At 38.5% G+C, this 16,176-nt stretch overlaps 1 protein-coding gene across 6 annotated transcripts in view; it reads right to left on the reverse strand.

Moving 5' to 3' along the window:
* KLHL32 (kelch like family member 32) overlaps positions 1–16,176 on the reverse strand; it is a 126,696-nt gene that overhangs the window by 73,406 nt on the left and 37,114 nt on the right. For 5 of the 6 annotated variants that reach the window (XM_062571006.1, XM_062571005.1, XM_062571007.1 and 2 more), the window contains exon 4: positions 1,021–1,128. In XM_062571006.1, the coding sequence (XP_062426990.1) occupies positions 1,021–1,128 (108 nt within the window). Of the gene's footprint in view, positions 1–1,020; positions 1,129–1,932; positions 2,023–16,176 lie in introns of those variants that run through there. The other variant, XM_062571009.1, reaches the window with a different exon arrangement.

Here is a 16,176-nt window from a genome sequence, read left to right on the forward strand (position 1 = left end):
TAATTAAATTTTTACAACCCCATAACTCTTCTGAAATAATGAAATACAAATTGAAGCTTGAAATATGAATTTTATTTCAAAATTAAGTGTAACTGAATACATTGGGGGTTAGGGTTAGCTCAGTTGGTTAGAGCATGGTGCTGCTAATGCCAAGGTCGTGGGTTCAGTCCCCACAGGGACTACGCTGAGGGCTGGACTAGATGATCTGCAGGGGTCCCTTCCAACCTTACCATTCTATGAGTCTATGATATTGATGAATTCAGCTGTTGCTGTAGCAGTATTTCCAGAATTATTTGGTTACCTAGAATTCTAGGGTCCAAAACAGAAATAGCATGTCTCCATGACTGGGTGTAAACAGATTTGATCTCATTACACATGAACTCTAAACTGAGATAAAGTCATGCAGCAACGTTAACACAGTGCCTAGGCATGAAGTGCATAGATACGACAAGTTGCATATTTTTTTGCATGCAAGGCCATCATTCTGCATTCTCTGGAGTTTTGCTTTGACTTTTATTCCAGTAATATAACATGATAAACAACCAGTTATCATTAAAAAAATGCTGTGGCAAAAATGTACTGTATCTATAAGCATCTGCAAAGATGCTTGGACTGCATGTGCCTAGAGACTAAAAGAATGCTTGCACAGCAAAGAAGTTCCATAAACATTTATTATTATAAAAATTATCTAGTATATTTTTCCTTTCTTTACATTTTATTTAGGAGGTGGAATCAATTCACATTAAATTTGTATGAAGAGCCAGGCCACCATAAAAGGGACATACGAGTCCTACATGGTTCACTATCTGGGCACAATACACAAACAGTAGGTATTTTTTATCAGACAATCCCTCTTTCAAGAAAAAAAACAAAAGTTACTTCAGATATAATGCTTAACTCAGAAGACTATGTCATTACACTCCCCAGTACACGATCATTTCTAATACTACTGTAAGGATCATGAGTTTTTATTTGCAATTTGCTTTCATTTGTCTCTTAAATTGAAGAACTTTACAATACCTGTCCAGTATACGCAAAGTCCAGGGCTTGTTTTAAACCTAGGCTTGTGACACCATGTAAATTCACCTCATCAGCTCCACTTTCAACCATGCAGAGACTGAACATTGCCTACGGAAAGAAAAGAACTGTTATTAATCATTAAAAACATACTTAGTGGTGGTCTAGGAAGAACAGGAATAATTTTTTCACCTTCACTAATCTTTGTTTTTCCCCAGATAAAAATCCTAAACAGCAACAGACATAGACTTGCCAGTTAGAATGAAATCTATACCAAGTTTTCAGTATTACCCCAAAGTAATCAACCTTGCAACAGAGTCCTTTTACTGATGAAGGAGTACAAAAACTTATTCTGGAAAAACTGAAACAAATCCCTTGGTTTTGGTATATGGTATATACTTTGGTATGGTGTACGGTATATACATATCCCACATATATACATTTCTCAGCTAAGCAACTAGGCGAAACCAATGGGACCAGTCACACAATAAAATTTAATTAATTAAAAATAAGATTTTTAAAAGGGCTGTGTAAAAAAAAAATCTATGCAACCATGACTAGAAACAATAGTTACATAAAGTATCTAAAAGAAGGATCAACAATAAGCCATACAAAATTACTTGTATAAGAAGAAGAAAGTTTGTTAGGAACAACTAATATATCGTCTCTTATAAAAAATCCTATCTAAATGGCACCTCATACTGGAATGTGAACAACAATATTCAAGTTATCAAATGAAGAGTCAGGATAGACAAGCAGTCGTTTAAAATTAAAATGTCCCTCTCCTTGTTATTTTCTCACTTTTAGACCAATTTAATCTCTCCCTAAGATCTAAACTGAGAATTGGTAAGGCTGTATGGAACCTTCCTACAAATAACAGTGAGGAGAGAGGCTGTCCTTTTCACAGAGTCTTACCCTCCTGACCAGTCTTTGATGCCTTCCTGGACTGAAGCAACCCTACTCAGTCTTTGGATGCCTACAGAAGTCTTTTTTTCTCCTATCACTGTTATGATAAATTCCTGGCTTTCCCCCAGACTCCTCTCTTCCACTCTGCACTTACTATTCTCTTCCTATCATCTTATCAGCCCCATTCTCCAGGCCAACAGTTTTCCATGACCAAATGTGCCCAGGGACATTTAGGAAAAGAACAATTTCAAGTTTCTTCCAGACAGCAGCAGCCAGTATAACAGAACAGTAATCTTTCTCTTTATCACCCTCCCACACATTTTTAAGCAAAATATATCACACAGTCTTTAGACAGTAAACTGTGAACAAATAAATTAAAAAGTTCTACCATCTGTCATAGCTAGAGAGAGCCTAAACTTAACCCTGGTGGGTTTTGTGTAAAATTTAATTCTTCTGTGCAGTCTAACCAACTTCACCTTGGAGAATCATAATAGTGGAGCATTGCTTGAGAACTTCTACATATCCCCTACTACTACGTGTCTACTCTGGCTGACACCTGCAGAAGCTGAGGCTGTCAACACACCCACTGGAATTCGTATGGGCAACTCATATGCCAAGTACTGCTGAGCTTCAGGGAAAAAATTAGCACTAACACTTCTAACAGTCTAGCACAAGGGACCTGCCTAGACTCAGATGGCTTCTTTCAAGAACTGCAGTTCCTGCAAATTAGTCATCTCTTTGAAAATGTTAGCCTCTGTATCACTAAAACACCATGATTCAACATAAATCTGCTGCCTGGAAATCATCCAGTACAACCAAGCATGACATTTATCACATGGTCAGTCCTACATTTTTGTAATTTCTATTCAATGAACTGTTATCAGGGCTTATTCCAACTGGCAACAGGAACGAAGTGTCAAATAGTTTAAAAGATTTATCACACTAATGTAGTAAGATATAACCATACGAAATATTCCTAGCTAGGAGGGGGGAAAAAAAGAAAAATAAGAAAAAAATACAAAATGAATTCAGTAGCTTTTCTAGTTCCATTAAAGATGTAAGCAGAGTTGGACATTTCATTGTCATTTAGATATGTAAGTAAGCTCTAATAACTACTGTGAGACTTCAGGGTTTGCCATGAGCTGCAAGGTGCCCATCAGCCATCTGCTTCCTGCAAAAGCAAAACTGCTATTTGTGTCTGCTAGAGAGAACTCAAGGCCAAAATGCAGCACTAGGCAACAACTGGCCACACAAAAAGCTTGGACAAAACAAGGTCTTGCCTCTGAGACCTCTAACTCTTTTTGTAATGCACTGCCTTCCAGTACAGCTGAAAATATCGATTCACTTGCATTTACTAATTGCAGAGGGACGGTGCTAAAGATCAGCAGTTTTAGTCAATACTGTCCTTCACACACCAGTCAGGCTTAATGACAAAATAAAGAAAATACTGATTTGCTAGTACCTCAGGGTTTTAGAAACAGCTAAAAGTAAAATAAATATACATGCAAGCCTACTCTGAATTTAGCTACTTTCTAATTGCCAAATTGTGCTAATAAGATTTGGGCCTGCTTTTTAACAATAGCTATAGGCAAGAACAAACAAAAAAACCCACTAGTGCAATCCCTGTCTGAAATTAGGCCAGATACCTACCTTTCCAGCTGCTTATGTTCTCTACCTGAAGTTCAAATCTACTGCTCAAATTAACTGCAAGGACTAGCTTGCATAGAATGACTCTCATGCTCTCCCCCATTTGTTTCACATTGCATTTTCCTCTCTTTCACTAAATTCTGTCTTCTGCTCTTCAAACGATGCAGGTTATGCCTGAAAGGATTGAAAGGATTTACTTCAGATTAGCCACAGCCTGGCCCCTTTACATGGATGTCGAATAGCGCCTGGAGTGCATCTTCCAGCTTAGTTTCACACTAAAGGAAGCCAGTCTCTGCACTATGAGACCACAGTTAACAGGGACAACAAGAAGGACTTTGCAAGTGCATCCTTGCTCCAAACTACCATGCCAATATGGGTACTTCCACAATCACAGCTTTGCAAGCTTTGCTCTTACTCCCATTATATTTAAGGGATCGACTTTAGACTATAAAACACACACTCTGGCAGGCCTCTCTGAGCTCAATAATTAAAAGACAATTTAACATGAACGGACAGAAATATCTAAACATTCAAACCTTTGCACTCAATCTAGAGTACTTAACATGCACCCCTAAGCCTTTGTTGGAGCTAGTACCACACACTGAGTGTTATAAAAAGACATTAGCTACAAACACGTTCTAGAAAGGCTATAAACTGTGATATGTCACCAACTAACTAGAGACCACATGTTGACCCTGTCAACACAGTGGATAGACAAGCTAGTTTTTCTAGGTATTTTCTGGATGCTTTTACCAGGATGGATTGCTGCCCATTGCACAGAACCCAAGTGTTTCTAACCCTTACAGTGATAATAGTTTCAGCTGGGAAATACTTAAATGGTCAGCTGGAAAGGCTGTATATCTGTTTCCTAAATAATCTATGTTATAATATGTTGAAATGGAGCACCTACAGAATTTCCTACAGCATTAGCTGTAAACACATTCAGTCATGGGAATGATTATCACAGCATAAATTGCACTCCCACCAAAAGGATAAAAAGCACTCTGTGGCAAGGAACTACACATACTGAAGTGATTATACATGACAGTACATGACAATGGAAAGGGTAATATAAGACTTAAGACAAAAATCACACCAGATCACTAACAGAAGAATATTTAATTTGTCATTTTTACATAGTGAGCCTTTCAAAAAGGATGACTTTGTTAAGCACAAATACATTCCTGGTAAAGACTTGTTATGCTTTTCAAATGGATGTGTTACTGCTCACATGTCATGGCTATTATTTTTCATTAAATTATGAATTTTCCATAAAAAAGAATTTGCTTTCCAAGCACTACATCAATGAACAATTATATTTTCATATATCCAGGTTATATCCATTCCATTTTCTTAAATATTATGTATTGTCAGTATGTCTGAAAGAACATCAAGCTACAGTTACAGAATACACTATCTTAGTGAAAGAAGGAAAACTGTTACTCAGATTTCTTGCAAAAGAGCGTATTTACACTATTATTAACGATACAGTACCAAGTGTTCTGTGTGTTAACTGCTGCTATATTAAGCAATAATTTGACCTATTAGCACAGAGAAGTGTTGCAGAAGCTCTTTCGATTTCAAATGTGTACAAGACTGGAATAGAAGAACAATGGCAGCAATACAGAGTTTATTTAGAAGCTGTGACCCTCTTTCTTATTGCAAGGCACACAAGATTCTGATAGTCATTGGTTTTCACGAATGTACACTGACTGACACTTATAGACTATCTGGACCTGAACTACAAGATTCTGATAGTCATTGGTTTTCATGAATGTACACTGACTGACACTTATAGACTATCTGGACCTGAACTACAAGAAAAATGTTTTTATTCTTTTTTATTTCTGCTAAAGTATACTTTAAAATTCAGGAGCATCTGTTAAAAATATTCTAGAGTTACATAAAAGCTCCTCTTTTAATTATGTTTGCCCTGATGCATCTCAGATAAAATATTTACCCATGTCACTGCATCTATAGGTACTTCCCTTGCTATGAAGGCAAACATCTCATCTCAGAAATTTGTATAATAAACTTCCCAGACAGTGCTCTTTTGCCACATCCATTCCTGAATAAACCAGTCTCAGAGCAACATTTGTTTACATAGGTCTTACATGGAAAGATCTGCTCACCTTCTAAACATACATACTGGAAACGCTCAGTGACACAAGGCCCTACATACCCTGCATTCTCTGACTGTACTGCAGCAACTGTCTGTACACTACCTACCTGTACATAGCAACCAAAAGACAGTGTGGTTACTAATAAAGTTCATATTCTGACCAAAGATTGAATGTCCCATACCATGGGTTAAACTTACAGACCTAAAGAAACACTTAATTGCATCTTATTTGTAGACCATGAATCACTTCTATGCAACAGGCAAAGGTGTTTTTTTTTTTTTTTTTTTTTGGGAAGATTCACCAAATCTACCATAACCCTTTACAAAATTATTGTTCTGTACCACAGAAATTCCTACATGTCCTTTACATATGAATTATTATTAGGCCTATATTAATAAACTCAATAAGATCAGGCCAGAAACCCAGTCACTGTACCACAGTCATCCACAATGTTTAATCAACAGTCTCCAGCACAGCTTTGACCGCCACCAACTCTCTCCCAGGCATGGTTCTGGGTCAGCTCAGGCCATATAAGCAGTATGGGTAAGGTCAATCTATTTTCAAGGGAGTGAGGGAAGCTCTAGTCATATGGACAGGAGCCATGGGCCAGAAAACAAACCCTTATCCATTACCCTTCTTATTTACTAGTACAGACACAGCCTAATAGTGCAATGAGCTATCAGAACTGCAGCCTGCACTAGGTCACAGGACTACGGCTTCATGTGTCGTCTGCCACGTGGAGTTTGTTTTTGCTCATGCTGTCCTTTCTCAGATGGAGTATTCTATGCAAGGTTTTTGATTTTGCATATAAACTAGATTTATCTTTCAGAAGGAAAGGCCAAAGCATTTCACAGAACTTTCTAATAGTCCTAAGAGAGTCTCTTCAGCTGAACTTGATTAACCTCCAGGAAAGTAGTCTCCTACACAGAAAAACCTAGTATTACTGTTCAGCTATCCACAGTGCTCTTACCAATGGGCAAATTTCATTCTCAGCTAGACAGTTTAAAGATTTCATCTAGCATGGAAAAAAATCTGCTTAACCACATGCAAAAACTCAGCCCAGAAACTCAGCTCTTAATTCATATTACTGTACTTGAATATTACAGTATTAACTGTATAAACATATGGACCATAAAATTCTGTTTTGAGACCTCTCTAGTACCTACAGAACAAGTTAATGTTGGGCTATCAAGCTCAGGTTTCAGATGACTCTCTGAAAATGCTCTGAAATTCTGAGAATTTAAATAAACCCATTAGTTGTGCTTTTGATGCAATACCAGTAGTATACTTCATTTTTCCCTGGGATACATTGAAAACAAAGCAGTAAGGCCTTATACATCTCAGATGAATGTATAATAGAAAACATAGAGAAAAATAAAATATAAAATATTTGTACAAGTGCACAATGCAAAGTCAACCTAATCAAAATTATCAAATTTGAATAAAAATGCAGACTTCATTTGTAGTTAATAATTTCATTCAGCTAATATTTCCTGCTTTAAAATATTTTGCTTGTACAAAATAAAAATATCTTTGAAAATATCTCCTTTTCTTCCTTTTGAGATCTTTGTGAGAGTGAGCAGTATCCAAACTGCCAATATGTTAACTGAACTTCCTTTTTACAATAATTCCCACTGGAGAGAGGACCTAGCTTTCCTTCCAGTTTCTTTTAACCTCCAAGCCTTGCCCTACCATTCACTAATCAGTCAATGAGCCAACACTGAGAGATATTAAGTAAATGTCTGAGTCTTGCTTGTTTAGCCAGTATTTTAATTAAGTAAATCAGTTCCCAGAAAGAAAAGCAAACATGTTCTACTTGCCATGTGGCAACAGCTCACAAAATTCAAGGATGAATGCATCTGTAGTCACAAATGGTTCCATCTGAGCTCACACCGGTTTAAAAAGCTCCAAATTCTAATGAATCTGTTTTTGTGGGGAGGGTGCAGGGAAGGATAACACTTCACTTGCTCTAAGAGGATAAGGGGGAGCAGAAGAATCAACCGTCTATTATTCTCCTCACCTTGGCTTGCAACAAAAGCAGTGCCAGGGAAATACTCGCGAAGGGAAAATATCACTATCCCTGGATAAAAATAATTGAACAGTATTTGACAAAAGCAGCTTTTATGCTCTTTCTAATAAGGCAAATGTACATGCAAATTACTAGACACTTGAAAATTTGACTTCAAAGTAGTGTGACACATTGGTGGGCGTTTAATACACAGCAGATTTGCATGCAGTTTTCACTCCTTTGCCCAGAGCAGCCAAAGGCATCTTTGCAAAATGGTTTCTACTGCAAACATTGAATACAAAGTAAGATTAAAGCTTAGAACTAAATGCCACACATTCAGCAACGGGATGACCAGGCTCAGATGTGATCGGATCGAATGTAACCAGGCAGAATAGCCCAAGTAAATGACGCATAGCAAAGTCTTTGGCTCTACCTTTCTACGCTCAGCTTTCATAGCTGTTTAGCTCTGAAAAACAAAATGCAAGATGGGTGTGAAATATCACCCAATTAGAATAATAATGTACTACTGTCAAATTAAATACGTATAAATGAAGCAAAAAATATCTAGAACCATTTTTTTTTTAAATCAGTCATGCAGCACAACAGCAACATGTGCAGGTTGCTTCACAAAACACAGCTTTAAGACTAGATTCCATGGTCACAAAAACATGAAATGTTCAAAGCTCCAAAAATACGAATTGTGCCCTGTCACAAATGGTGAGGTGCAAAATTGCTCCTTGCCTTGCAATAACTTTCATACTTACTCTGAACACTTGAAACAGCAGATGATCCATATCTGTGAGAGTAACAAGCTTGTCCTCATATGTACACATCAATCTCAAAGCCATGTCAGGCACAGTAAGCAATAAATATTCAGAAAATAACTTAATTAGCAATCAAGTTATAGAATCATAGAATCAGTAAGGTTGGAAGGGACCTCTGGAGATCATCTAGTCCAACCACCCTGCTCCAGCAGAGTCACCTACAGCATGTTAGGCAGGGTTGCATCCAGGCGGGCCTTGAAGATCTCCAGAGAAGGAGACTCCACAACCTCTCTGGGCAGCCTGTGCCAGGGCTCCGTCACTCTCACAGGGAAGAAATTCCCCCTCACGCTCAGGTGGAACTTCCTGTGCTTCAATTTCTGCCCATTGCCTCTTGTCCTGTCACATGGGACAACTGAAAAGAGTTTGTCCCCATCCCCTTGACTCCCTCCCTTCAGGTACTTGTACACATTGATCAGATCCCCCCTCAGTCTTCTCTTCCTCAGCCTAAACAGGCCCAGCTCTCGCAGCTGTTCCTCAGAGGGCAGATGCTCCAGCCCTCTGATCATCCTCGTAGCCCTATGCTGGACTCTCTCCAGCAGCAACTCTACGTCTCTCTTGTACTGGGGGAGCCCAGAACTGGACACAGTACTCGAGATGAGGCCTCCCCTGGGCTGAGTAGAGGGGCAGGATCACCTCCCTCCACCTGCTGGCAACACTCTTCCTAATGCACCCCAGGAGACCATTGGCCTCCTTGGCCACAAGGGCACATTGCTGGCTCACGGTCAACTTGTCGTCCACCAGCACTCCCAGGTCCTTCTCTGCAGAGCAGCTTGTCCTGGTGCCTAGGGTTATTTTTCCCTAGGTGCAGGACTTTGCACTTGCCCTTGTTGAACCTCATGAGGTTCCTCTCCACCCAGCTCTCCAGCCTGTCCAGGTCTCTGAATGGCAGCACAGCCCTCAGGTGTATCAGCCACTCCTCCCAGCTTTGTATCATCAGCAAACTTGCTGAGGAGGCACTCTGTCCCCTCATCCAGGTCATTGGTGAAGAAGTTGAACAGGACAGGACCCAGGACTGACCCATGGGGGACACCACTAGCCACAGGCCTCCAACTAGACTCCACACCACTGATGACAACCCTCTGAGCTCTGCCTTTCAGCCAGTTCTCAATCCACCTCATTGTCCACTCGTCTAACCCACACTTCCTGAGCTTCTCTAGGAGGATGTTATGGGAGACAGCATCAAAAGCCTTGCTGAAGTCAAGGTACACAACATCCACTGCTCTGTCCTCATCTACACAGTCAGTCATTCCATCGTAGAAGGCTATCAGATTAGTTAAGCACAATTTCCCCTTGGTGAATCCATGCTGGCTACTCCTGATCACCTTCTTTTCCTCCATATGTCTGGAGATGACATCTAGAATGAGCTGTTCCATCCGGCCTATAGTTGCCTGGGTCCTGCTTCTTGCCCTTTTTGAAGACTGGAGTGACATTGGCTTTCTTCCAGTCCTCAGGCACCTCTCCAGTTCTCCAGCACCTTTCAAAGATGATGGAGAGTGGCCTGGCAACAACATCCGCCAGCTCCCTCAGTAGCTGAGGGTGCATCCCATCTGGGCCCATGGATTTGTGGATGTCTAGCCTGCCCAGAAGGTCTCTAATCCTATCCTCCTCAACCAAAGGAAAGTCTTCCCTTCTCCAGACTTTCTCCCTCACGTCCAGGCTCTGGGATTCCTGGCGGCTGCCCTTAGCGGTGAAGACTGAAGCAAAGAAGGCATTCAGTAATTCTGCCTTCTCTGCATCCCTTGTCACCAGGGCGCCTGCCCCATTCAGTAGCGGGTCCACATTTTCCCTGGTCCTCTTGCTGCTGAGGTATTTGAAGAAGCCCTTCCTGTTGTCCTCGACATCCCTTGCCAGGCTCAATTCCAACTCAGCCTTAGCCTTCCTCACTGCATCTCTACATACTCTGACTGCATTCCTATAATTCTCCCAAGTAGCCTGTCCCCTCTTCCACATTCTGTGTATTTTATACAGTAGCTTATACAATCAAACTCTGTCAGTGAATTCCATGCAACTCAGAGCTGCTTTTAAAGGCAAGAAATAGAATCACAAAACATATGTTGGCTCAAAAGACAGGTAAATTAGCAGAGTAAAAACAAACTGTTATGCTTTAAAGAAAACACACACAGTAACAAATTATAGCAGGTGTACTGGTAGTGAACTGGAGAAAATTTGAAGTTGTTTATAAAGGGCTTTTACAAACTTTCTGCTAAGCATTTTAAAAAAAGTTTGAACACTAATGTAATTTCAAGTAGGTATCTGCTATTGCTTTGGAAGACAGTTAAAATCATTGGGTTCTAATTTAAGTTTGAATAAAACTTGTTCAGTATTTTTTAAATGTTGAAAGGAAAGCTCATCCAATGTTTTCAAATATTGTTTCAATAATCATCAGCAGCCCTATTCCAAATCTACTTCAAGATAAAAAAGAATACTTGGAATCCCTCACAACGCACACATCTGAATTGCACAAATTCTTGCTCAACCACAGACAATGCAATCAGTAAACACAATAATAAACTCCCAGGGTATTCTACAGTCACTTCGATTAAAAGTTCCACTGCTATAATATTTTGGAGATTGCAGCAAGGCCAGGCTTATTTTGTACAACACAATGCAAATCTCTCAACTTAGTTCGGCTCCCACTCAGCTTTCCCGTCACCTGTCATCCTTGACTAACTGCCCAGTTGAAAGCTCTGCAGCTGATGTCCCAGAAGCCTGACTTCACCATCCACTGCTGCTCTTCTCTGGCTGTCCTAAGTCTGACACATTCTCTACTGAGGTGCGTGAGCATTCGCTGTACTTCCTCACAATCATAACTAGATATGGGGAGCGGAAAGTTGGCACAGAGTGAACTAGCATTCTTGTAGTTCCTCTCATTACAACACACTCCAAAAAGAGATGAACATCCACGAAGTCAAGATGAATTAACAGTGAGTTAGCCCTGAGGCACATAAGCTTTTCATATCCAAGTAAGTATAGAGTTCTGTGTTTAAAAACTCTCTCTACTCTTCCTATGAATTATTGTAAGTACTATGGTCACAAGTGACAGGAAAAAAATCTATTCAGTCTTACCAGAAATTAATTCATAGGTACGCCATCCTACCCATCCTCTTTTATTAACGAGGCTTAAACTATAGGTAACACTCACAAAGGAGGGAATGACTTGTTTGGTATTTACATTAGCTATTTATTATGAAATATGACTTTTTACTTCCCAATTCAGAAACATGTCTGAAGAAAACAAGAAATTTTGTATCTGATTATTGTAGCTGAAAAACACTGACAATACTGTGCACAAAATAAGTGAATATCTGTTCTGTGTCTCTACCAAACTAATTTGTAAATAACTGTGCTCAACACCATTGCCAAGGTTTCCCATTGCTATTTATACCTTCCTACATTGAATTTTTATGGTAAACAAAATCCTTTAATAATGTTTTGCTGCTTTATACAAGCAGAATTTCCATCTCAAATTTCTTCTTATCCTCCACAATTCCATAATGACATTGCTTGAGTTCTTTTTTTAATCATTTTAAATGGATTGGTATCTTCATTAGAGTGCAGTGTTTTGTTCAAATTTACTTCCCACAGTATATTCACCTACTTCCATATTCAGCTGTTACTATCACACCTCTGCACTCCCATCTCCCCACTATAATTCACTGTACTTCTGATCTGATGCAGCATAAAAACCATTAGGAAAGCAAACACTTAAGGGATTTTGTATCAACCTCTACACTTCTCAGGCAGCTCAATTATAATGCGATACCTCAAGATTTGTAATTGCTTATGTAATTTTAAGCCTGTGAGAAGTTTTACAGGCATCCATGGAACAACTCACGTTCCTACATTCTTTCTCATCTGGCACCTAAGCCTAGCCGAATATAGGTTGCTCAAGCTTGCAAGTATCCAATCCTGACACTATTTCAGCCACTTGGACTGTAAATTCTTTCAGGCCGAAACATTCTCATATGCAGTCTGCACTAAAAAAAAAGCACCTCTCGCTGTTCATAACAGTAATATTAAATGAACAAATGACAATCTATTTAATCCTCTTTGTAGTACTACTGCTGTATTACCTTCTTAACTTTCTTAACATGAATGTTCTTAACTTTCATGTTCTAACCTTTCATCACATAAGCAATGTTAACCTTTGCTGTTTGCACCTATCACTACAGAAGAAAATAATCAGAGCCAATGAGCCAGAATCAAAATACTACTTTGACAGGTGACAAACTCCAAATCACACTGAGTACCGATTATGTGCTAGATACATAATGTATACTTATTCAAATGACCATGGGCACGTTTCTTTACTGCCTCTAGAAAACATGACTTGTTCTTCTCAAGTCTAACACACTGTATTTTGCTTTGTTTGCCTCCCATTTTGAGCCTGTCTCTCCTAAATCAGTCATGTCCTCTAGAGTCTCCTGCACTCTGAAAAACATATCCATCAACATCAACTGCATGAAATATGATTAAGAGGCTCATTACATGATTCTCCTGAACAATTTCTACACAAATTGCCAGCAAAAATGTCACACAATGTCAATCACTTATAACTGAGCCTGCAGTAATACATCTGTTCAGTGAAATCTATCTAAATATTGTTTTTAAGCTTTTGCCATATAACTAAAATGCATCCTGGAAGATGAAAAGGTCAAATATCACTTGTATTTTAAGGGAAGATATGTTTAAAGAAATGAACATAAGTAACAGAAAAACTGAGCAGCAATATACAGTTTTATGTAATAAAGTCTCACACACTACTGTTAGTGTAGCAATTTCCATTTCCATCAGACTTTTAATGTTTGTTTCAGTATCTCACACTGTCTGACAGCAATCCGTTGACTACACAGCACCTAAGAGTGCAATACACCAGATCAATCATAAATGAAATGCATTTGTTACACTGTACCATTAATACAAAAAAGTAACCCTTATTATCTTAAGAAACAAGTAATAAAATTGCTTTTTCCAAATCGTCTGAAAAATAGAAACAAAGAGCTACCCTACCTTAATATTCATAGGAGCAAAGGATGTGATATTTTTCCCTATTTGTATAATGCACATTTGTTGGCACCTAGCAAAAACGAAATAATTTCTTTAATTGTAGCAAGTCACAGGTTCTGTGTTCACAGTCAAAATAGCAAAAAATACTATTTTTGTTTAGCAAGTTAACATTCTTGGCTGAACCCACCTCACATATAATTAATGTTTTGATGGTCACACTTTTAATAATGAACGAGTATGTCTTCTCAAAGCTTCCACTTAGGTGCACAAATATAATCTGAGATAAGAAAAAAAGAGAGATTGTGGCATCCTGTTCCTAATGGGTTGTTACATCACCAGAAAGACCTATATTCAAAAGCAGTCCAAAATTTGCTGTGGAAACAGAATAATTTTGTAACTATCACCTGCAAACTTACACCTGAATAAAAGAAAATTAGCAGTGAACTACTACAGCTAACCTGATTAGTTCTAGTATTACAAAAGAAATGAGTCATTTTTGGTGGTCTTGAATGCCAAAAATCATTGTGGCAGAAGTGAGAAAACTGAATTGTAAGGACCCTACCATGCAAAGCACTCCAGAAAAATGCAGTAATGTACAGTCTGTCCTAATAACATTCACTCTTAGACTTACCTTCTGGAATATAAAAGAAGCAGCATTAACTAAAAGCAGAAATTTTTCTTCCCAGCATTTCCAGTCAAGGACAGAATAGTATGAGTCACATTTGCAAATTCTGGCTTAAATTGGTTCAACGCTTCCCAGTGAGTACATAAGCCTATTGTTCCTTTGATGATTTTAGCAAGTAATATCAAAAGCAAGCCCAAAATAAAACTGGAATAAAAGTCAGCTAGCTCTTGAACTAGCTCTTCAACTACCACAGTACATTTCATTTAGGGAGACGAACCTTCTTCTTTTTTTCTTCTCTTCTTTTGTTTGTTTTTTTGTTTTTTTAATTTGGACAGAATAAAAAAAAATGATCAAGACTTTCTTGATGCCTTTTAGGGGGGTATTTTCAAAAGCATATTATATACCATGCTACCAAGACAAGTTTCCCACCTCAGCGCATGAACCATAACAGATCAGTTAGTTATACAGCAAGTTTTCATCTGACAGAACTGGAGCAATATAATACTGCAGGAAGTAGAATGATGATTCTTGTCCTCCAGCAGGCTGGATTACATTGACCCTGTCAAAGTTTAAAGTCCCTTTAAATAGCAGGGGAAGGACTTGCATCAGAACAGTGGAGCAGGATCACTTAAAACAGCTAAAGCAGACTGAAGAGTCCTAGAAGGACTCGTTTAAAGCAAACAGCAAACCCAGAGAAACCCCTGAATACACTCAGACTGTACAGTTAAAGTGATCCAACACTCAACTGTAAGCAGAATGGTTGGCCATGCCCTGTCCCTTCTCTTCTTTATAGGAAGTACCGATAGTTTCACCTATGGTTATCAGAGAAATAGCAGAACAGATGTCAACATTTTGATACATTCCGTTTTCTGAAGCAACTCACTGGAAGTCCAAAGAAGTGTCTGTCCGAAAGCAAGAATGGACACTTACCAGGAAAGGATAAGGGAAGCCACAACTAACCCTTTTGTCAATATAACTGTATCATCCAACAGCATCCTCAAAATTCCTGGAGATGAGGAGATGTTTCTGGAATGCTGAGAGGACTAAGTAGGCCTTTTCCAATGCTGGGACAAAATACAAGCTGGTCAAATAGAAAGCAAAGCTAAAACTAGAGAGTCCTGTTTCTTCCTACTTTTCATGGTCGTTGTAGAAGATGGAAAACAATTTTTTTGTCCTTTAATTTGTCTTACCTGATGGATTTGAGCTTTCTATTTAGATAGCTACCAAGTTACAGATTATAGAATCTACTCTTCAGCTTCCAGTAACATGGAATCTAATTTTGGATACTTAACTCTCAGCAACTGCCTTAAATTCCTACAGAACTTTGATTACAATTTGATTTTGATCACAATGATTAAAAAAAAAAAAAACACTCAAAATTTTAACACTAGAAAGGGATTACTCTGCCCAAAAACACTTCTTCCAACTCTATTCCATTTCATGTACTATAAGTAATACTCATTTTAATGCATTCTATTCCACATACTGAAAATTACCACTCCACTTCCATTGCTTAAATTCATCTAATATACTCAACATTTTCTATTTCAGCTGTGCTTCTTTAATAACCTTTATGAATTAAAAAATTAAGAACATCCACTTGCTTGATCCATTTCTCTCTCATACTGTCTGCAAAATTTTAACATATGTAAGAACAAAAACAGTCTCTATCGCTATTCTTATCAGCACTGGATCTGTAGGTAGCATCACTGTAAAATCCCTTTTTCTGTCACTAACGATTTTAATCTTAGTTGTTATTATAAGTATCTTCTTAAGAAGACATTTATAGGATTGACGCACTTGTCATTACTCACCGAAATCCAAATGTAAGACCTAACAGTAAACTATGGCAATTATCCTCCATTCTATAACTTGACTGCAACAGCATACATGGTATATGAGAAGCCAAGTGTTGCAGTTTTAAATGGCCCATTTTACGAAGGGTTGAACTAGGTACTCTTTAGATCCTTAAAACAAAAACAATCTATTTTTCATTATGACTTTCTAACACTTAGTTCT

The sequence above is a fragment of the Rhea pennata genome, chromosome 3 (assembly GCF_028389875.1).
Source record: "Rhea pennata isolate bPtePen1 chromosome 3, bPtePen1.pri, whole genome shotgun sequence".
Classification (NCBI taxonomy): domain Eukaryota; kingdom Metazoa; phylum Chordata; class Aves; order Rheiformes; family Rheidae; genus Rhea; species Rhea pennata.